General features: G+C 41.2%; 1 protein-coding gene across 1 annotated transcript; it reads right to left on the bottom strand.

Moving 5' to 3' along the window:
• Positions 1-4,688: 4,688 nt before the first annotated feature.
• T265_13373 (hypothetical protein) lies at positions 4,689-22,031 on the bottom strand (the record flags this gene model as incomplete). Its single annotated transcript, XM_009168607.1, has 8 exons — positions 4,689-4,903; positions 5,994-6,061; positions 6,155-6,348; positions 12,046-12,142; positions 15,416-15,499; positions 18,107-18,261; positions 21,565-21,667; positions 21,943-22,031. 8 exons carry the CDS (start codon positions 22,011-22,013, stop codon positions 4,689-4,691), a joined length of 987 nt encoding a protein of 328 aa, XP_009166871.1.
• Positions 22,032-22,269: the final 238 nt, after the last annotated feature.

The following is a 22,269-nucleotide window of genomic DNA, read 5'->3' as shown; positions in this document are numbered from 1 at the left end:
CTGGCACTATCCTTGGCATGATTTCGAATGAGACGTTTCTTTTCTCCCATATTCTCCTGTTACTCTTTCGCATTCATCGCTTGCACTCACTTTTAATGTTTGTGACCATGCTCTTCAAAAATAAATAATTTAGTAGTAGTATGAACTTAGGTGAAACTGCTTAGTGCAGTTCGACTAATCTAATTCTATCAGTTGAAGGTACAAATGTATTGTTTGTGTAACGAGAAGACATGGTGAATTGTCCAGTGAGTGCATTTAGATGTGAAGTTTCAGGTTTCTTCATAGGCGGAGGTCTCATCGCATCCCTCTCTTTCTATCGGTTAGACTGGAAAGTATCTCTACAAATGTGAGTTGAAATTAACCTTCTAATGGGTTCTAACATGCTAGCTATCCAATTGTTCAATGCTTGATAGGAAGAATTCGGCATGCCGAGGATAGACCTGAGAGGTAGAATGGGTTTGTGAAATTTTGGGGACTATGAAGCCAAAGAATTATTGTGACGCTCAGGAGTATCGGCACCAAGGAATCAGGTTGTTTAAAACATGGCATTAATGCCACCTTTGGTATGAATTAGTTCCTGCTGTCCTTAGTTGCCATTTCTATAAATTTAGTTTCATCTGGTAGAATGGTATTCATTTTTATTACCTTCTACCCATTAAAGCAATTCCCGCGTTTTCTCATCAATTTTAACGAGTATGGTTTGATCATCTTCCTGCAAAAATGTTTGGGGGACCGGAAGTGTTCATTACCAAATAATGTTAAAACCTGGGATAGCATTGAATATATTAGTAGCAGTATTGGACCAAAATTGGCTTCGGCTGTTACATATTTAGCTCTGATGAATGTGCTAGTTCAAATAACATATCGTATAAGCTCTCTCAGGCTTCAGTTGACTAATACCAGAACCGGGACAATACAGCTTGAGACCCACGCGTCCGAAAATATAGCGTCCAAAGCTAGCGACGAAAAATTGTGTGTATATCTTTGTGGATTGGATGTAAGTATGCTAAGCTAGCTGACAGGTTTCTTCTCTATGACGAATGTGTAAATTGGGCGCATCGGGTACCGACTAGGTCTCAAGAAAGCCTACACAGAGAACCTGCTTGCCAAGACTCTGTTCAACAGCGTTTCACACAAGTTGTCTGCGGTGGCCATGGATTTGATTCAACTTCTGAGTAAAACTAGCCATTCGTGCTCCAGGATCTGGGTCCGATTGGGGAAGTGCATTTTTTCACTGATTTCCGGAGGAATCGGAAGGAATCAGAGGAATCAGATACTTCTCAAGTTCCTTAAGCGGGCTTGTGCCTTTGAACTGCTTCAGGAGAGTGACAATCATCGTGTAGTTAATGACAAGCATGATCAACTGGCAAGAAATCGGTTTATCGCTATGTTCGGGTGGTTCATTCTGGTTCAGATATGCTACTCATCATCACGTCTCTGCCTCAGTTCGTAATTGTTTTGCCGAAGGCAACAATGGGCTGAGAGTGATTCTTCACTAGCTCAGAGTAAGCTTTTGTTCCGCTCACTCTACAAACGCAACTGATTGTTAAGCGTTAGCCAATGACCATCAACTACGAAACAACTGGCGCTCAAAGCAACCAATTCCTCAAGCGTGGATTCTGCTGCTGCAGTACGCATATTTTTATGTGCATTGGTGTACCTTGTACAGTTCACTTCTTCAAGTGTTGATAGTATGTTTGGGTGTTGTGGCCAAAAATTCAGTGGAGATTCCGTAAATTAGCAATGTTATGAAATTTATGTAGCTCGGGTGCGTTGCTTGGTCGTCTGTCTGTTCGCCGAGCTCGGAAGTTGAATTATAAACGTACCATCACCAATTGAGGTGACATCCTTAGTGCAGGGTTGGGTGGGTGGATTTCTCCTCTTCTGCCTATGATTATATAGCCTCTAAACAGTATCTGGTAGTTCTGGAAAAGGTCTTCGCGTGACCACTCAAACTACGTTTCACGTTTGTCCATTATTCCGGGTCTTTGGCAACGTTCTCTTGTCGTTTCCGCTTCCTTCTCGAAGCTTTACTGTTTGAATGACCATGTAGCAAGACTTGCATAGGTGAACGTTAGACATGCCGATATCTTCTTATTGTTCAGCTGTCAAGCTAATCAAAGTTGGTTCTCGGCCAGTGGTGTAGAAATGAGCATTCATCCTAGTTTAATCAGTATGCTGAAGTCAAGCTTAAGGATAGTCTCTGTGGGGCCCAACTCAAAAGCTGTTGAAATTTATGAACTCACATCGAATCACCTTTTGAGTTTTATGACGCATCTTGGGTTTCACTGGATTTTTATCGGCTATTTGTTTCCCAGGAAATATTTCGTGGATCAACTTGTGCGCCACACCGTACAATATTGCACAAGCGAGCTAGTATCGCCGAAATGGCTCAATGTGACGCATAATTATGTTGAAGTATACAGGTTATTTCGCAAAGATTTGGTAGACTAGTGTCCTGCAAGCCAAATTATACGTAAACATCGCTCTAATGTGTTTGCTAGTCACACAGCAAGTGCTGCAACGTCGATTTCGCAAGACTGTTGGGTGTAATAATAAGCATTTGCGATTTGTTACTGTTGATATCCGGCGGTTTGTCCCTAACACATTTGTGTGACATCAATAGGCTGATCGTCGTAATGGGTCCACATTCTTTTTCCTTTACTTTCTATCAGTCATCCACATTCCCACTAAGTTAATACTTCTCCAGGTAGGCAAAATGGAATCACGATGGTGCCGTCAGTTAAATGCAGCGTCAAAGATTACGGCCAATTCTTATAGGATACCGAAGGACAGTACAGATCTGACTACTCATCCAATGCGTACTGCAAAAAGGACCTCATGATAATATGGAGTTGAAGTAATTTACTTATCCACCTTACTCCTGGAAGGTCCATATCACCAGCCCTTGTGTGAACCAAAGTCCGATGAATCATTCAGTGGTTGAATAAACTAAAGGTTAATAAGATGAAAAAAGTTGAAAGTGACAACCGATTACAGGTTCCTCGGGATATCTGCCTAATACCTAAACACATTCACTTGGAAGCATGCATTACAGGCACCGGATTGGAATATACTTTTGGTGAACGCTGCAAAGTTTGTGGTTGGTTTCTACACGGAAGTACGCTTAGTCTCGAAGAGTAAACCTGCTCCTGAATGTACATGTTACGGCGGGAGAAGGCGCAATGATAAAACTGGTCACTGGAGTCAGAAAATAGTGTTTTTATGTTCAGTGTAAGGCACAATACAAACTGTGATTTGCAGCGGAACATTGGTTAAGTTTCTTGTAAATGGTTCAAAACAAAGTGTATATTACAACTTTTCACCCAGTCCATACCACATAATTTCGTTATCCAAAATTGCTCCATCGGACCACTTGTAACAGATTTGTATCTGGAAGACTGAATATAACACAGATGAAGTTCATACGGCGGCAAATCATTTGTGCTCCATCGGACCACTTGTAACAGATTTGTATCTGGAAGACTGAATATAACACAGATGAAGTTCATACGGCGGCAAATCATTTGGTAAACAATATATATATATAACTAGAATTAAAAAAAGGTGTCCAATTTAATAAAATCTGCAGAAAGTTGGGAGGATGGCTTTATAAGGACGGAAGAGTAAAACAGTTACCGTGAAAACTGGTATCGTATTTCCTAAATATGACAATGACGGAATTCATTGCGTGGAAATCAGCCAAATGTCAGGAAAGGGTAAGAATAAATGGTTGAGATCACCTGCCCACAAGAGTTGGTGTACTTCTTAATCTGAATCCCAGTGTTTGAAAAAGAACATTGACTACGAAAGTCCAGTGTTCAGCCTAGATAACTGTCTATTAAGATGTAGAAGCCAAATTCTCAAACAAGTAAATAATATCCTGAATTCTTTCCCACGACGTGATGTATATGACGCAAGGAAAGTAGTCCTTGAAAGAAATGCCTTCGGTGTTCGATTTAGCGATTGCAAACGCATCTCAGCCTACTCCGTGTTTTTGGAAGGTGAAACTAAGCAATTCGTGGAAGTCTCGAGTTTGTGAATCCCAGTCGTTTCGCGCATCATGATCATTGTTGACAACAGTATACTGGTCCCTTTGCAGCTCACTGTTTTTTCCAACAGCTACAAGAATGCAATACGCTTGAGGAATTTCGCGGTTGAAATGTGTTGTGCATTTACTAGAGTGCTGATGACTTCTAGCTTCTCATAGACAATTACTTGACATGACTTAGAGTGGGAGACCCTGAGATGTAACGCGAAATCACTTCAGGTGATGGACAGATGAAGCGCATGCTATGGTCACATACTGGTTGGATGGTGAAGTTAGTCGCATCGGATTCCATTGAAACAAATATATAGAATATCGGAAGCCTTCTGGAACACGGAGAGCTTAAAGTCAACATATGGGCTTCCGAGGCCCTGAAGAAAAGCGGCAGATCAGGTAGGGATTAAAATTTCAAGCGAAAGCAGTAACAGGAAAGACATGAACAGCAGCTCTGGACTCGATTTAATGGATTTGGCGTTTCGAAACCGGGGTGTTCGTGTTTTTCCTAGCAAGCTACACATTAATCCTGTCCAGGTCTTTTGTGTTCGTTGTAAAGCCTCATCATCAAATTTCCAGATTTTTATAAAATTTTTACCTGTAAGATTCAGCTCCTTGGTCACAAGTGAATCAGTTGCACCAGATATCAAAGATAACATGGGACCTTCACAGTGTCAGCAAGATGTGACTCTTTCCCAGCCAGCTCCCAGGCCGCTTGGGCGTTTGCAGTCAGAGGTTTACACAAGGAAGTCATGATATAATTTGGCATACCGAAGGTATTAGGTAAGAAGTCAAAGATGAGTTTGTGAACCAGCACAATCAGGAGATAAATTAAAATTCGCATCGGAAAGTGAATACTCCCTATGAGAAGATTTATAGCACATCAGTTGCGTTTAGAAAAGGATTTAGTTCACAATAATATCCCCCTTTGAAGAACCATTTTTCGAAGTTCTTGGCTTGATGCAATAAAACTGTTTGAGTAATAATATGAATAGGACAATGGTGTTGATAACTGATCTGTTGTTTCAAAAGCAAGCCGGAATAAAGATGAACATGATGTCGGACGATTACGAATTGCAAAGCTTTCGTAGAACACTGGGTCATCACGTCATTTGTTGACGTTTTAGAGACAGTGAGAGTGATGGGAAGTGAAAATTTACACACCGTAGGATTCACAGGAGCGCTTTATTCTGACCTCGTCAGTGAGACCTCTTACATGTGCAAAATGACGTATTACACCAGTTTAAGTGCTTTTTCATTTCAGGGGTACTTCAAAAGAAGTAATCCACAGCAGAATGCTCTTTTGACCGTTAGAACCAGATCAAACTGGATTAACTTTTAAGGATTATGGTTTGGTTTAAAAACGCAAGAGCTGGGAAGTGTGAATTAAATCAAATCAGGAGAGCGACACTCTTGTTAGATGCAGGTAGATTTCAATTCTAAGTTCTCGCTCTGATATTCCCCCAAGACTTCTGTTGGCAAGCATTCTCTCTTAAGGCCGTATAAACTTCTATCACAAGCCTTACCGTTTAGAAACAGAAGTATTCTGAATACAAGATGGGATACTCCGAAAGCTGAACTCTTTCGTCCACACTACCCAAAAAGTCAAGCTTAAATTTGAACCGGTTCCCACCCAGACAGGTTGCTGTTTTGAAAGGTTAAGGACAGCAATCAAACCAGTTATTTTTCACAAGTTTGCCTCCATGTAATAATTCTTCTAAAAGCTTACATGGATGAAATTACTAATTATCTCTTCGTAAGCTTTCCATATCGTTTCGTGCTCACAACTAAGGCAACAATATTTGCAACTTACTGAAAATATGTAAATGCCTGTTTCGCTCCCAATTACGACCTTCTTTCGTCCAGCTCCTCTCTTAGTTGCTTTATTTCATCCTCGTACGCCTGAACAAGGTCCTTCTGTGACAAAGATTATCGAATTGGTAGGTCTAACTCACCAGGAGTGTTTGCCACGTTTTGGAGAAGTTTTCAAGGGTATTTTTAACTCTTGTAGATTCTACCCTGAAACGGACAAAATTGTGTGCCGATGATTCTGATTGTGTCGAAATAACGAGAGATGTCAGAAGTAAGCAAAAATATTGGGTCTCTACTCACTGAGATATCAAGTCTGATATGTTAGCCTCAAGGTGTGACTGACGTTCACTTGTCCGGAACCCAATTTCCACCTTCCTCGTTTCTTGTGTAGAGGTTGAAGGTCCCTGATACTGAGATGCTGATGAGCTTCGCGAAGGCCTAGGACCTCCACCAGAACCATATAAACGTCGTCTGGCGGCGTCTTTCATGAACATCTAAAAAAAGCGAGGATACTGACGTTAGGTTAGCAACATTGTAACTTAATGATCGTAATCCTTGAATGGATTTTCGATCACTATATATGGTAACCTAGTCACACAACAGAATTAGTTTTTCGACGGGTTTCAGGAGTTATTGGTCATCAATATCAAAATAACTTTATGACAATCTACGCATCTTTGCGGTCCCATTGATTACAGTTTTCATGAAAGAATGAACTTGTGAGCGAGCTTTTCATGTGCTTCATCCTGCCATGCAAGTTTTGTTAACAGGTCTGGGGTGGCAGTTGGAAAATTCGTGTTTTTGCTGGGGAAGTTTACTTTTAAATTCGGAGTGAAAAAAAATGAATGTATGGTAACTAACCAAGCATAGCACTTGTCCGGAACCCAATTTCCACCTTCCTCGTTTCTTGTGTAGAGGTTGAAGGTCCCTGATACTGAGATGCTGATGAGCTTCGCGAAGGCCTAGGACCTCCACCAGAACCATATAAACGTCGTCTGGCGGCGTCTTTCATGAACATCTAAAAAAAGCGAGGATACTGACGTTAGGTTAGCAACATTGTAACTTAATGATCGTAATCCTTGAATGGATTTTCGATCACTATATATGGTAACCTAGTCACACAACAGAATTAGTTTTTCGACGGGTTTCAGGAGTTATTGGTCATCAATATCAAAATAACTTTATGACAATCTACGCATCTTTGCGGTCCCATTGATTACAGTTTTCATGAAAGAATGAACTTGTGAGCGAGCTTTTCATGTGCTTCATCCTGCCATGCAAGTTTTGTTAACAGGGCTGGGGTGGCAGTTGGAAAATTCATGCTTTTACTCGGGAAGTTTACTTTTAAATCCGGAGTGAAAAAACTGAAGGCATGGTAACTAAACCAAGCATAGCGTCTAAACTGTATCCCATCATACAGAGGGTCACGCATAGGAGTAGAGACTAGTTTTTTCTATTGGCATCTGATCTGAAGTTTCCGCTTCCATCTTGAACCAACTTCAAACGTGTACGAACTAGTTCAAACAAGTGATCATCTTTGTAGGGGGTTTTTAAGACAAAAATTACACCCTATTACAAAATGATTGAGCTTTCTGAGATTACACAAAGTTTCAACTAGTAAGAAGGTCCTTCTAAAAATAAACGACGGACTAAAGTAGACCATAAAAGAACAAAAAAATGCTCGACAGGCTTTGACAGTCTTTTGAGCCTATTTGAATGCACTGCATGCTCGTGTGTTCCTCAGTCAGTGGACAGATAAGCATGGCAGCTCCGCAGTTAAGTTACCCAATCCCGTGTAGTTTTTGCCTTTTTATGTGCCAAAACAACTCGGAGCGAGATTGCGGGTAATCCAAATCCGTCAGACATATTTTAAGTAGCAAGGCCACCTGAAGAATCTTTTCTTCCATTTCTGACTTATTCAGTGAACAAGTGGTCTATCAGCTGCAAAGCAGCCTGGATCTGGAGTGGCCATACACAACCGTATGGTTGTAGAAGAGGGCGAGTTTTTAAGCCAAAAAATCGCAATTATTTGAAGCATAGTGACAATCCTACATATTTTCTTACTGACTTGAGTAAACCGTTCGAAACCAGACATTAGGCCTGCGTTTAATGCGCACCTTATTTATCTGCTGAACAAGGCATCTCTACGATTAAAATGTAAAGACATACTGCTTTTGATCGTAAAGGAACGCCACCTATGAGATTACTAAAAACAGTTCAACAATGCACGATCGCTTTATCCTTTCTCAGAACTCATTATGTAGAAAAATTCTCTGGTTTTCCATTGATTTTATGTTTGGCTCAAAAGCACTCGTACAAAGATCGTAGAATACACTTTTTTTTAACACCAATTAGGTCACGACAGAATACTAAGCTGAATCCCTCTTTTACAATCACGTCCATATTGTAGAACGTTTTAAAACCGCAAAATTTTCTCAATCAGCCGTGTAAATCATGTATGCATAATATGGCAAGTTACTGGTCGACCATTTTTACCCACGCTCACAGAATGGTGAAAGTTATGTCTATGTGGCTAATCGACCTCACAGATTTTACCTTAGCCATCTAAACTTCAGCATGCTCTTCTTGCTCATGGCTCCCAAAAATGTCTCGACTTTGGTGGTTTTGATACAAAACCTTCGGTTTCTAGAATCCAGGAACCACAATTTTTGCTAAGTGTGGTATGTATCAAGATCATGTTTCCTTGGAAGGTGCTCATGGCTCCCAAAAATGTCTCGACTTCGGTGGTTTTGACACAAAACCTTTGGCTTCATTTTTTAATCAATCTATGATCAGTCTAGAATCCAGGAACCACAATTTTTTGCTACGTGTGGTATGTAACAAGATCATGCTTCCTTGGAAGAGCAACGGTCTCATCATCCAAATGCATACATGGTAGCATGTGGCATTGTACCAGCAGCTCATCATAGATAGCTGAAAGGACAGCTGCAGACTGAGGTCTACAGGAAGGCGACCCAAGTGAACCAACTCCTGAGCCATGACAGCAACAATCTAAATTGTCATAAACAGAGCTACATACGGACACTTTTCAAGAGGATTGTAAGCACTGAGGCACAGTAGAATCCAAGAATTAAAAAGAAAAAACAAAAATTGTCCCACGGGATTTTATCTCGATATCACCCAGGAAGCCAAATACGACCGATTCAATAGCGCAGAATGAAAGCAAACAAGATACACCCTGATATATTAAGAAATGGTTGGGCCATTTATCTCAATATAAAACAAAAAACACAGTCATGATGTACTCATACTCATCCCCGTCTCATCGGTATAATGGCAATAACTCAGTGAATCCGTGTTCGCAAAGCTGGGTATTTTTATAGTTGAAGTTTCTTTAGTCTATCGAAGGTGTCACTAGCAACGTCAGTGTTTACTCTGATTAGCAACTAGTAAAGTTTCGCTTCGCTTCATTCCCTGTTTTTGCCAAAAGACGCAGTTAAGTTGTATCTCTGATAAGTTGCTGCAAAATTCAATAAAAACCATTGCTTTTCTGAGTGTCTGATTGATAAAAGATTTACCATCCTGTGCAGGAAATTAGATGACTTGTTTATCTGTGTGTAGATGTATCCAGCGGAAGCATTTCCTCATATGAAAGCATTTTCACTCGCTCACTGATAACGGATTCGTCTGTTATGTCTGTGTGAACCATAGTTTTGAGTTTACTGAGTAAAACCCACGTAAATAGTGTTCCCATACGTGGCATCCTACAGACTTTGAACTAAAACATTTCCAAAAGTATTGGCCATGCAGCTGAGGGACAGACATATAGTTGGGTATTTTTACCGGATACTATGGACTATTCCTGACCTCAGTCATGTAGCTTTTAACGTATAAATGCAGTACAGCTTTTTATCTATAGTGGATAGGGCTTAAACCAGCGTGGAATATCACAGCTCACATAAAAACGTTGCCATACCAAGATACTAGTGTCCACAAAATGCCATCATGTGGCGTCGATAATCAAGAGGTAGGCTTTTCCAGGTTAGATTATGAACTCACGAAAGAAGGTTTATTCGTATGAGCGGCAGCGGAAGGCGGATTTTTCTTGTATTTTTGCTTCACGCTGCAAGTCACGAAGAGATTTTACGCTACATCTGGTGCAAATAACCCCGAAGCTCGAAAGGCTGCTTTAGACTAGTTTTGTGGAATTCCCATCATATCGACAACATTTGAGGGAGACAGAATCCCCAGGGGAACTTGTTGGAAGCTGCACTTCTATCGACTATTCCTAAGTTTGTTCTAGGAAAAAAATCTGGTCCGTATTATCTGTATATTGATTCCTGGACCGACCAGTGCATCATTTAGACGGTTCGCTTTGCAGAATAATCGTGTATGAAGAATCATCACAAAGTATTTGGTGGATTGCCGAAACACAGATATCCGCAAATAAGTCACTCGCCTTTTGTAAAAAAAACTGTCGCGCATTTAAGTTCGACATGACGTTTTTCATTTTATCTGATTTCCTTTTTTTCTGTGGGATGGGGGGTTTTATCTCACTTTCTAGGCTGTGTTACTCTGGTTATTAGAGCCGGTTTTCCATCTGACGTCCTGATTTCCCGTTGAAAAGTTACTTTGTTATCCTAGAAAGTGTATGGAAGCGTGCGAGTAGGACAATTCGGCAAGTGATTTAATGACTGTTATTCAACTTCGGGACGCCTAAGGTGTTTTGTCTGTAAACTTGAGGGGCTATTTTAGGTTTTTACACCATGTAGATTCCGAGGACCCAAAATTATGGATCTACATTGTGCAGGTGAACCCAAATTTACAAAATGAGAAAGTGCTAATTTCTACAAGTGCAAAACTTCCCGACGTAATTTTCACTGAAATCATAAATAACGAAATAAGGTTTTCAACGCTGCTAAATATAGGTGATTAAAAATATAACAGATCTATTTATAATCAAAACAATGACAGTCATCTCTGGACCCATAATCTACACCGAGTTACTCAATCTGAGAATTTATATGTGTCATCTTTCTGTGCAATCACTTTTCGCACGATGTCGTTTTCATGTACCCTGTATGCCGTCTGTCTGGAGGTTTGTGAAAATGTAAAAGCTGTTTATCCAACTATCATAAACTTGTCAACCCTGACATTTTCAGCTTTACAGTTTGTTTGAGAGACTCTTAGAATGTCCTTGTATTTTAGTATGCTTCTCACCGTTTTACCGGGCCAACAATATTATTCGCATAACAGATTGGCTGTATAACCAATCACTCGTCACCCAAAGACTAAATCATCCCCGTTGTCAGATATTTCTCTTGGGGATACAGCCTGATGGATGTTGGTCCAGTTAAACAGAGCTTGCCAGAGAGGTTTTAACCTAAACGTTATTTTAGTTGAATTTTTCTAGATTTTAGCATTGTACCGATTGGCGGGAGTTGCAGATCGGTCACAACTGAATCGGGGGACTGACAGGAACTAGTGTTACCATGCCTACAGGAACACGTGGCACGAAACGGTTGGTTTGATGGTACGCACTGGTGATGGCCAAGGTGGTAGCTTGACATTCCAAATCATACCTCTGGTGTCTTAGATGGTAAGCAAACACGAGTTAATTTGCCGTTCAGGGCGCGAACCCAATGACTTGAAGGCCCAAACCCGAGCAACTCTGTCGCTCTATTCTGGCCCTGGTCATTCTGGCAGTACATCTCTTCTCGTGAGCCTCTTGGGTATCACGGAAGCTAGGCACCAAAAATGTGTTACAGATGATTGATTATTATCATTATTATTGATTTAAGGGGCGCGCGCAGACTACCGTTACTGTCAGGATGGAAGATTGTTTAGTGGTAAGTATTGACTATTTGAACGCGTCCGATTACTTTGACCAGCCACTCTGCGAAAGGTGATAAGTCAATGCATCACAGACATGTCTGCACCTGTCTTCAGTCCGTTGTACGTAGAGTGGCAAGCAATCAGCATAAACATAAGGTTTACTTTCACAAAACACGAATACCGACTGTTTTACATCCGTCCAGAGAAGGCAGATCACTAAACTTTTATAACTGTGGATATTACATCAACAGAGACATGCAAGGCAAGAGTAGTAGGTTGCGATCCACAAGCATTGAAAGTTGTGTAGGTGTGCTGTTATACAAATCCCCAAGGGAATAAAAGCTTTCCGTGTGACGGTGTCGGTTGTGGCATGCATAGAGACGCATAAAACTGACCTCGGCTTCTGGATGGTCCTCCAGCGCCTCCATTATATCGTCCCTTGATAGCACATATAACTCCGTATAACCAACTGCACGCACATCAGCAGTCCGCCTTAGAAACGTAATAAAACAAAATGACCATTAGGTTGAGCATTATTGGTGCAAAAGAGCCAAAATATCGCTCACTAGGTTCAACATTTCGTGTCATGTTTCAGTCAGGCTAACAGAGCTCACCTGAATCGGTTGATTTTGAAGATTATAGAAGCACAGTGGCTGAATACCGTAAAGGCTGATTAGTCAACAGCCTTCACACACAGCGTTCTTGGCTTGTGTGTGCAAGGATAGTCACAGCAAATGGAGTCACAATGGGTGTACGCCAGGATTACCCTCAGCAAGTTTGAAAGCCCGGTTGCCTGATGCAGACAGAGTGGGGTCAAGCTCTTGAGAAGCTTCACAGTGGGCCTGCAAAGTAATTGCCGCAGCACCCAAACCATTGGGTGTTTGGAGTGGTGATAAATTGAACTAGAGTTGACTACAAGACACCATTCAGATATGAACTGATTCCAACCTATCGCTGACGGTAGCTGCCCAAGCGGAAAACATAGCTGAGGCTTCTCAGTTATCCGAGCATTGGCCTGAAAGTGACAACCCTACAAATTTGTCAGAGGTGTTTTTCGTGATCAGTGCACGGAAAAAGCGCGTCTTGGCCTGTTGCCTATTTTCAGTTGTTTCTGGACAGACTTATTGCCGTCAAATGATAGCTTGGTATTTTAGATTTTTTAAAACTGCCTCCCCTACGGTGTGGCTACTTTGGATTTACAAAGTAGGAAGTTGTATATGTGGCCGCTACTCGCATGTTTCACTACCAGTTGTCCAAGTCTTATCTGATGTGACAGGCCGTTTTTGGAAACGGATGGTTGCTCATTCTCTACGGCTGGTCACAACAGTCTTCGAAAAAATGCGTCTATTACTTGTTGGAGTCAGCCCCATCCGGATGGGGTAAAACTCAACAACGTTATACATTCCTAATATAGTCCGAGTCGAAACTGAGAGACCTGAGACCCATTTTCTTTATTCAATCTGTTATCCACATATATATCTGCGGTGTTTCTCATTACATCTATCGAAATACTTTGCACAATATCTGCATTTTTTAAGGTGATCATCATCGGCAGTAAAGAGTATTTGAACCGCATCTGAAACGGCATACAACAGCATCTAAAACAACCTTTGTTGACACTGTCTCCGATTTGAGTAAGAGTGTGAGTGCCATCCATTGGTCACTTTCCAGACAGTGAGAGTCCAATGGATGACGCAATTTGCACACGGTAAACCACTATATGACTTAAGTTTAGGGCTTGATGGATCACGTACCCAAGTAGTATAAGCTGGACAGGTAACCGGGGATGCGGTGATTGTTGCAACACTGAGGCACTTTATCTTACTACGGCTTGTTTGTGCTGACTTCACGTGATCTACCACACTTTGCTACCACGAAATCTGTTGCCTAACCGAACAAGATGATGATACTTTTGGCCACAGGAGAAATATCACTTCAGCGGGGCCGTACTACCATCCTTTTAAGTATCATTCCATCCAACATCAGTGCCATTGAAAAAACAGAACTCCTTAGTGTTATCATTGTAACCTCAAGTTTCGAGTATGGGCGTTCCTATGCATATAAAAACCACTTTCGGTCACCTTTTTTCAGAGTTTTCATCACTACTGATTGCGTCTTCGCCTTACTAGCTGTAGGCACCGAAATACATAGATATTAATCTACATGACAAGAAAAGCTTGTATCTGAGTTTCAATCGTCCAGGGAGCGGATCATAGTTTGGCTTAGTTAAAATCAAAAGTAACAAAGTAGGTTTCCTTGATGCTATACTAGTGACGTTGGAGTAAACACATTCAAAGATCTGATACCACTTCAATACCTCTCGGAGTTTATTAGATTGACACGCTTCTCAGATTTCTATCGGTCCTAATTGATGTCTTCCACTTTTTAAATTGTGGTGTACCACTTGAAAGTATTCTGAAATTTTGAGAATCAACCCAGATGAACCACGAAATGGTCTTCGATCTGTTCTTTCGCCTTCAACCGAGAGATTCGCCTAATTCTCGCACAAAGCTATTTCTATCGTTCCTTATTTCCACTACCGGTAGTGATAATTTCCTCAGTAGCATCAGCTTTGCGTTTCTTTCGTTTTATAAACAACAATTAACTTGGAAGTATGGGGGTACCGTTTTCTCTGCATGCGTACCATTAGGATACAAGCAATATTCAGCGACAGGAAACCTCCTAGGGTCTCAGTGCAAACTGATTAGTGCTGAACATATGGCTCTTATATTCTAGCTCACTAAGAGTCCTAAGCATTCTCCTAAAAACATTCACAGATATTCCCTGAGGAGACGTAATAAGTTAGATCAGCGACAAAATTCTGCATTAGTGACCTGAGTTGCATACACTCAATTAATGTGGATTCGTCTTTAAAAAAAACCGATTTCGTGATCTTTGGACACCTGTATCTTCCTGACCAAACTTCGTGGGTAAAAATCCAGCCATAAAGATTTTTTAAAAATATTTTAATTGGAAGCAGTCCTCGTCGTCCGTAGAAGTTGTATTACTGATCTATGTGAGGCAAAATTTTTAGTCGAAATGGATTTTATCTCTTTTATACAGGACTTGATATCACACAGTAACAACCAGATAGTGCTACTAGTCAAAGACTGATTCAAGTATCATCGTACAACTTTATGGAGTGATAGAATTGTTCTGAGACCTTTTCTCATTGCAACAATGCTGCGCGGCTCGATAAAGAACTGGTGCGTTTTGAAGAATCCTTTTTCGCACACAATAATTAGATTGCAGTAGGTACTTGTTAGGACGGGTTAACCGCAAAGGATGCTCGTATGGGTATGGTTAAGCTTAGATGAGTAGAGTCGTTCGTTTTAGAACTATTTAACTGGCGTACATTCTATTGTTCCTAACATACCTGTGGATGATCCGCCAGCACTCTAACCAAGAGAAAAACACCAACGCCTAGTGGTCTTGCCTCATTCTAACAGACGTTCCCTTTTCAGACGCATGTTCTTACGTAAAGTGCTGTGTATAATAATCGGTACCCAGCGAAGAAGCAGTTATGATGGGTTTTTCAGCTACAGGCTTGTTTAGAAAACAANAACAGAACGCAACAACAAAATTCACAACTTCCAGTGTTGCCACCATATCTCCCTCCAAATACATCATAATTAAATTGGATTGGATCCTCCTGAATTTACCAGCCAGTGGGTCGAGTGATTAGGATATAACTGTGGACTTCAAATGACAAAAATACAGTTTGTTAGGTTATCCTCAAGATCGATCAAACGGTCACATACTTACTTGTTTTGTCCTTCAATACGAAGTACACCAATTTCACCAAACATATCCCCGCTCGCCATCATCGCCAATACCTCATTGTTGGGGCTGTTCAAACAAAAATAAGAAATAATACACTGCATTGTCAAGCACTGTATTGGTGAATAACTTTGGATAAATGTTCTGGAAGATCTCAGTTTTGGTCGATAAGTCGGTCATCAGTGGATAATCTACGAGCACGAATTTTATGTTTACTGTTCGATATTTTGTCCGGTCACTCTATACCTGGGCTACCGTAGACACTGTAATATTGATAGTATGAGGGATTTGGGAAATCTCGGCAGAAATTTTGCTCTTTAAGTGCGACTAATCCATGCTGAAAGACCAAGGATCATTGCACAGTTGTTCCATCCTTGCTGGAAACCAGAAGCAATGCACAGTGCACAAAATTCGATGAACTTTTGAACCCGAGGCCTCTCAGTTAATAGTATGAACAGGCGGCTGGTCAGTGGCGTGATTAGTTCGCAGTCAGAGAGGATATGCTGCCACTCATCACACTGACCAGTTCCACCAAATACGGGCTAATCACCTTGACAGTCAGCCGCGGGTGGCCTAACCGTTATTTGTTCAAATTTCTGGCCCAGCGGGTTCAAAAATCCTTGCAGAGATTCCCAGTAAGGATAAAACAGATATAGTTATCTAAGTATTCTTCGATTTCTCCATCCTTGGGTCAATCTATTTACATTTAACACAAAGTATTCTGTTTACAACCAATACTTAATTGCAGTTACTTCCTTATGATGGATACATATAGGCAGGATATGATATGGTGGCAGGTTAATCCAAGCACTGTCTACTTCTGTGAGTGAAGGTTTACAAACTGAGATGCATAGTATCTACGAAAAAATATGTAGCAGGAAGAAAGTTGAGGGACACCAATGATCCTCAAAATCATAAAAATAGCAGGGCCGCGTTCTGGGACGCCTTTTTGAATGGAAAAATGATCTTTGTCTCATCGTCAAAGAACAGAATCATTTAAAGTCTATTGACGCCATAGATCGAGGACCCGGTTTGATCATCTCTATATTGTGTGGAGAGTCAAAGTACCAAACGCATTGGTTAGGAATGGAGAGCGGTTGAGCTAAATGTAGATTTGAACATCCTGGTTCACTATAGATGAACGGAAGTATACTATCATAACAAACATTACTCTTATTTCCAAATTTCCGAAAGAGGTAGTCCTAGTGGGGGCTGGCAGCGCCAAAAACAGGCAAAATTCTCTCCTCCGTTTCCGAGGAATCGCACTCAGTCCGCAACTTTAACGTCAAGTTTTGCGAATCCTGGAAGGCTTGGCTCCTAGGTGACAATATCGCAATTGGTTTACTTCTGACGGGTTGTAACTTTCATCAATTTACATTCTTACCGATCTGGTATGAATGACTTTCCTGTTGTTCCGGTACACTTGTTTCATTTGATAACCGGAACTGGGGAAATAAATCGGATCAATTAAAACCCATCCGCTGTGAAGACTTTTGACCGAATTTTGGGTGGTGTTGGTGTCTCACAAGTAATTCACCAGGTCCCCAGCCTCCAAAGACTGATTCAGTAAATGTGTTGGTTGTACCAAACAATTGGTTTGGGTTTGTGGAGTAACTCAGTTAGTCAGGACAAGCCGGCAGTATCCAAATGGATGGTTGGATGCAAGTTCTCAAGCTACTCAGAAGTAGTTTAATGAGATTTTTAAAACAAGTTTCAGTCCACTTTACCTAGACTCTGATAGTGGGGTTGACTGGTCAGCACATATGGGACGGTGACGGGCGGTGCAGGATGTGGCTTTTGGTCATGTAGCTCGAAGTTTGCACACTTTTACTGTCTTGGGTTGCACAGCATGCACTGGTGTGGATTCCAGATCGCGAAATGGCATAAGAATAGCATCACTAACAGGATCTGTAGCAGGGAAGTTGCAGACTCGGACCCCCCCCCACAATAACTGAGACAGAAGGCACACTGTTTAAACGAGAAAATGATATTAATTACCAGTTGACAAAACTGGTTGAGTTTTGATGATCCTGAGTTGCTTTGAGATTCATGTCAACTCAGTGGAATCCACTACGCCCGAAAAGCATCTTTTGGACATTCAGGTCCAGTCCTTTGTTTTTGGCACTCGCATGAAATCCTGGTCTAGTTAGCAAGCATCAGCAAGCAGCTTATTGATGAGTGGTCATACGGCCTAGGTAGGTCGACAGCCTACCACAATATGACATAAATATTCTGGAAAGTTAGATTATTTCCAGTCTTTCAGGTTGATTGTTGACACTCTGAACCATCTTTACGATAGTTCATACTCGCCTGAGTGACACAAGGTTTTAAAACTGCTTATTGTGGCATTGACCTTTACGATCCAAGTGGTCAATTGGGTCACTTAGAGAGGTCTTTTTACAGCCCTGGGAGGGCCTCTTCAAGTGTTGTGCTTTCAAAGGGTGTAATTTGTGACACAGCAAGCCATACAAATGCTGTGTTGTAAGAACTGGCCTTCAACTTGTTTTCCAACTTTGACTGCCTTTTGTTCATTGGCATCACCTGTCTAATCTTGTTCTCACCAAGCAGTCGTAAATGGTGTGAACGAGTCATCCACTTCAACCGATCTGATTGCAACCTAGTAACCAGAAATTGCTGCATGTTATCGTTAAGCAGAAGTGAATTCATCCCACTTACCCCAAGACTTCGAGCACACCGTCAGCAATGATGAACATTTCACGCGCGATTTCTCCTTTGCGGCACACATAATCTCCAGGGGTAAATAAAATAGGCCGCATTTTCAGTACCAAATCATGTAGAAATTCTGGACGGCACTCCTTGAAAATGGCGATCTGTCAAGTGTAGAAGAATGTAACAACTGAGTGAATATAATTGTTTACGTGACAAGATTCACTCGGTTTTCCTCTCCTGCGAATACGAAGTTTATTTGACTAATGACGGGAATCAATCTGGCTTGAGACAAAAACGGCACCAGAAGCAGGACACTGATGTGGTACTTTTTCGAGACAGTCCCTGAGACATGTTGGTCACAACTATCTTAAGCTTAATGAAACAATGAATGCACTTCCAGATTTAGTATATTCTTCTAAGCAAAACATCTAGCGAGATTGCTAGATTAGTTTTTGTAGTTCTGGCTGGATCTGTGAAAGTTACTATGTTTGTTTAACCTTGGAAACGAAGTCATCATTTCTCAGCAGATGCCATGGATATAACCGATTCTGCTAATGCTGTTCAGTTGGTGATTAGTGAGCAGCTGTCACACGAATTTCACTGCTTACAGATGCTGTGTTGGTATCCAGTTGGGTGTGCGCACCCGGATATTTGTGCACCAAGGAAATCCGCGTGGGCGTTGACACCTAACTTCAGACAGCGATTACGAATCAGAGCAGACTTCTATGAATGCCGGCCCTAGATGTGAACGTGCGTGCAGTGTAATGTCATCCATGCACCTTTCTCTCATTCTATCCTTTCAATGATACATTATCCTCCGCAGTAATTTTATAGACACCTCAGGATGACGCTGCGTGTTGAGGCTTGTTTGGTGTTCTTTTATTTTATTTATTCTAACGAAAGTAGCCGTGTTTATGCGGGTTGTAAAACCTGTTGATGATTGCGGTATACTGAAATGGGAAAGACTGGTTGGTAGATTGTGGATCGGTTTGTCTACCCAAACTCAATGCACACGGCTGTCCCGAAGGTCACCTGCAGATCTGTTATGTTATTGTGTAGAGCGAAAGTTCACACGAACTAACTCTCTGCCATTGGATGGCGTAGAGTACTTCAGATGGTAAAAGGTCTGCCTCTCAGGTTCACCGCTAATCAAGGGTGTTTGAACTGACTGAAGACTATTTACTGCTTGCACGGATCAAACCAGGCAGGACATTTCTACACAATAACTATATAATCATAGTGAGTAACAATGAATAATCGCGATTCCCGTTTGCAGCTGCTTCCTCCAAATTTCGGATCCGCCTTTTCCCACTTTCCATCAGACACTATGGTAGCAAATCGTATGCCCCTTTTATTATTTTTACTAACTATCTCACAGTTTTCATCCTTGGATATGATGTCCTTTTCGAAGATTCATGAGGTCCCCGGTGCATAAAACGACCTGGCTGAATGTATCATATATTCGTTGAGCTTGCACAACTGGTGACGGCACTTTTGTCTCTCAAGCGTTGGGAGGAAGCGTTGTATACGTTATATTACTTGAAAACCCATTGCATCGCTTCAGGCTGAAGGCATATAAAAGATATATTCGGACAGCAGTGTTGGAAATACCCTACCGACAATTTAACTAGCAACTTCTGGTATTAATAAGACCATGTTCTATCAGTAATACCTAAAACGTATTAAAAACAATAAAAGGCCAGTCGATTGTCAAACCATTCTTGAAACAAGATATTGTTACTGTAAAAAGCATCTTCTGAGGTATCTGATTGAAATGGAGACGATGCGAAAACACAAATGCATGAGCATTGTAAGTGTTGGGACTTGGGTTTGAAGCACTCGTAACAATTCTGTCACAAAGGACTTATCGGCTCATCCAATTTCAAAGGACTGGTGCTGTTAACCCGGAGTAATTAATGTGAGCAATTTGGGATATGCATTGAATCCGTATGAACATCGAACTGTCCTCTATCTACCCTAGTACGCTTGTTGCCGCGTTTTTCTTTATTAGCTTGCAGCAGTGAAAAGTGTGTGGAAGTCCACGGAATTAGAACTTTGGATGTCCCACACGCGATGCGATCCGCTTATTTCTGCCCTACCAACGAACAACTGACAAAGTTTTTCTCTTCTAAATTGGCAGGCAGTTGTATCTGATAGAGGAACACAGGGCAGTTTTCCTTTCGGGTGATTCAGCAATCAATCAAACCTTTCAAATCAAACGGAGGGTGTTATGCTTTCCACGGTAGTGTCAACACTGCCGTTGCTGTCTTTGATGACGATGACGATGACGATGATGATGATGATGATGATGATGATGATGATGATGATGATGATGATGATGATGATGATGATGATGATGATGATGATGATGATGATGATGATATGCCTTTCTCCCCAGACTCACCCCACAGAAAAGTGAGTTGAAATTTCTACATTATGGTCATTTATGTGAAAAGCAAAGCGATGCTTAGCTGCTCGTAAGGAGCGAACAGGGAAATCAACAGAATGAAGCTGGATTGCTCTGGATAATGATTTTGGCTGTACGGCTTACATCCGTTCAGGCAAATAACAGTTTTGAAAAATTCACCCCATTTGTGAGCAGACGTGACACGATTGCTTCAAAAATATCAACTTTTTGAAGCCAACATAAGCCTCTCCTCCATCCAGTTTCGTGTAGCACATTTCTGCTGATGATGCGCCGAACCGTCAACTAATCGGTACACTTTAGGCCATAAAACGTGGTATTTATTTTGGTAAAAATCCTATATTGTGCTGGATACTGCTTGGCCAGTTTAGTGCTTCACATATGAAAAAAACAATCCATCTCATTGGTGTTTGCCCGGTTGCAGACACTCGGATAATTTTGCAGGACGACCGTAAGTTATTACACTTCCAATTTTTGCTGCATTCATTATGGAGCTGTTTTAGTTTCCCTAATAATAATAACAAATGGTTTACAGGACGTTTAGGTACCTGTGGATTCAACACTAGAGTGAATATGTTATTTTCCTTGGCTTATTTAGCAATGATTTACTTTTAACCCAACGGTGAAAGGCGTATGGCAAGCACACGAAAATATGAACAAATATCTTAATATGATGCATGTCAATCTCGGTCCGGTATATGCTTAGTGAGTTATGGTGATCTCCGTTTCAAGTATCTAGTAAAATTTGATTTTCAGTGACTTTTGTGTCAGGCTCTAATGGGTTTTATTTCCTGTTATCTGATAAAAGAGGCCGTCAGTGTCTGACGGATCCCAAAAGTGTCCAGCAATTGGGCATATCAATTTTGCGTTTAAAGGACAGGCTAGTTTCTTTTACTTCAGATCTAAATATCGGATCTGGCAAGGAAGAGCGCTGTAAGAGCAAGGAATGGATCGGGTCAAATTACTAAAATTCTAGCCGCAATTAATAGTCTACGAAAAAACAAGGTGGTTGAAAAATAGAAAAGTGGTCTTAGCGCACCTTCCTTAGCGTCTCGTAATTGACATCCATAACCAGTTCGGTTTTGAGCTTTTCCGGGAGCATCTCGAGGGAGGCGACATCCAGTACTCCATTCATGCTTTTTCTAGAGAAACGAAAGTAGAGAAGAAAGTTTAACAGTTAAACATAAGAACACAAAAACTCCCGGACTATTCTACTGGTCCCTGGGAAAGTCGTAGTTGTGGGGAAAGGAAACAGCGACTGTCAAAATTGAGGTAAGTTTGAAGGATGAATTCTGGCTGTTCGCTAGAATGGGTTTCCGGAAATAATCACAAGACTTGGTTTATCTCTATTGGATGAACCCATTAAGTAGGTATCATTTCTGATACATTGTTTATGGAAACAGGTACAGTGACTTACTTCTGCCACGCATAATCGTACCACCGGAGAATGCGGCTTTGGAGGTCATCTCTCACAGAATGCAATCGCATATAGTTCTTTACGTTATCCTGTCATTAGGATAGTGGAAAAAATGGCCGTTCACGTGACACTGCGAGGGGCGTGCATATCTTGCTCAAACCAAAGAGAGGAAACATACATTATACTACTGAGTATGTATTCAGCAACATTCCCCAAGATGAGTGAACAGCAGCTATGTCCACTGATTTGCTGCGGAATGTATTTTTTTGCAAAAACCTTTGAAGATGTCCAGTGTGGATGCCAAAATATTAATGATAGTACCAGCTT

This window comes from Opisthorchis viverrini (genome assembly GCF_000715545.1).
Source record: "Opisthorchis viverrini unplaced genomic scaffold opera_v5_61, whole genome shotgun sequence".
Classification (NCBI taxonomy): domain Eukaryota; kingdom Metazoa; phylum Platyhelminthes; class Trematoda; order Opisthorchiida; family Opisthorchiidae; genus Opisthorchis; species Opisthorchis viverrini.
This window is presented reverse-complemented; position numbering and strand designations above follow the sequence as displayed.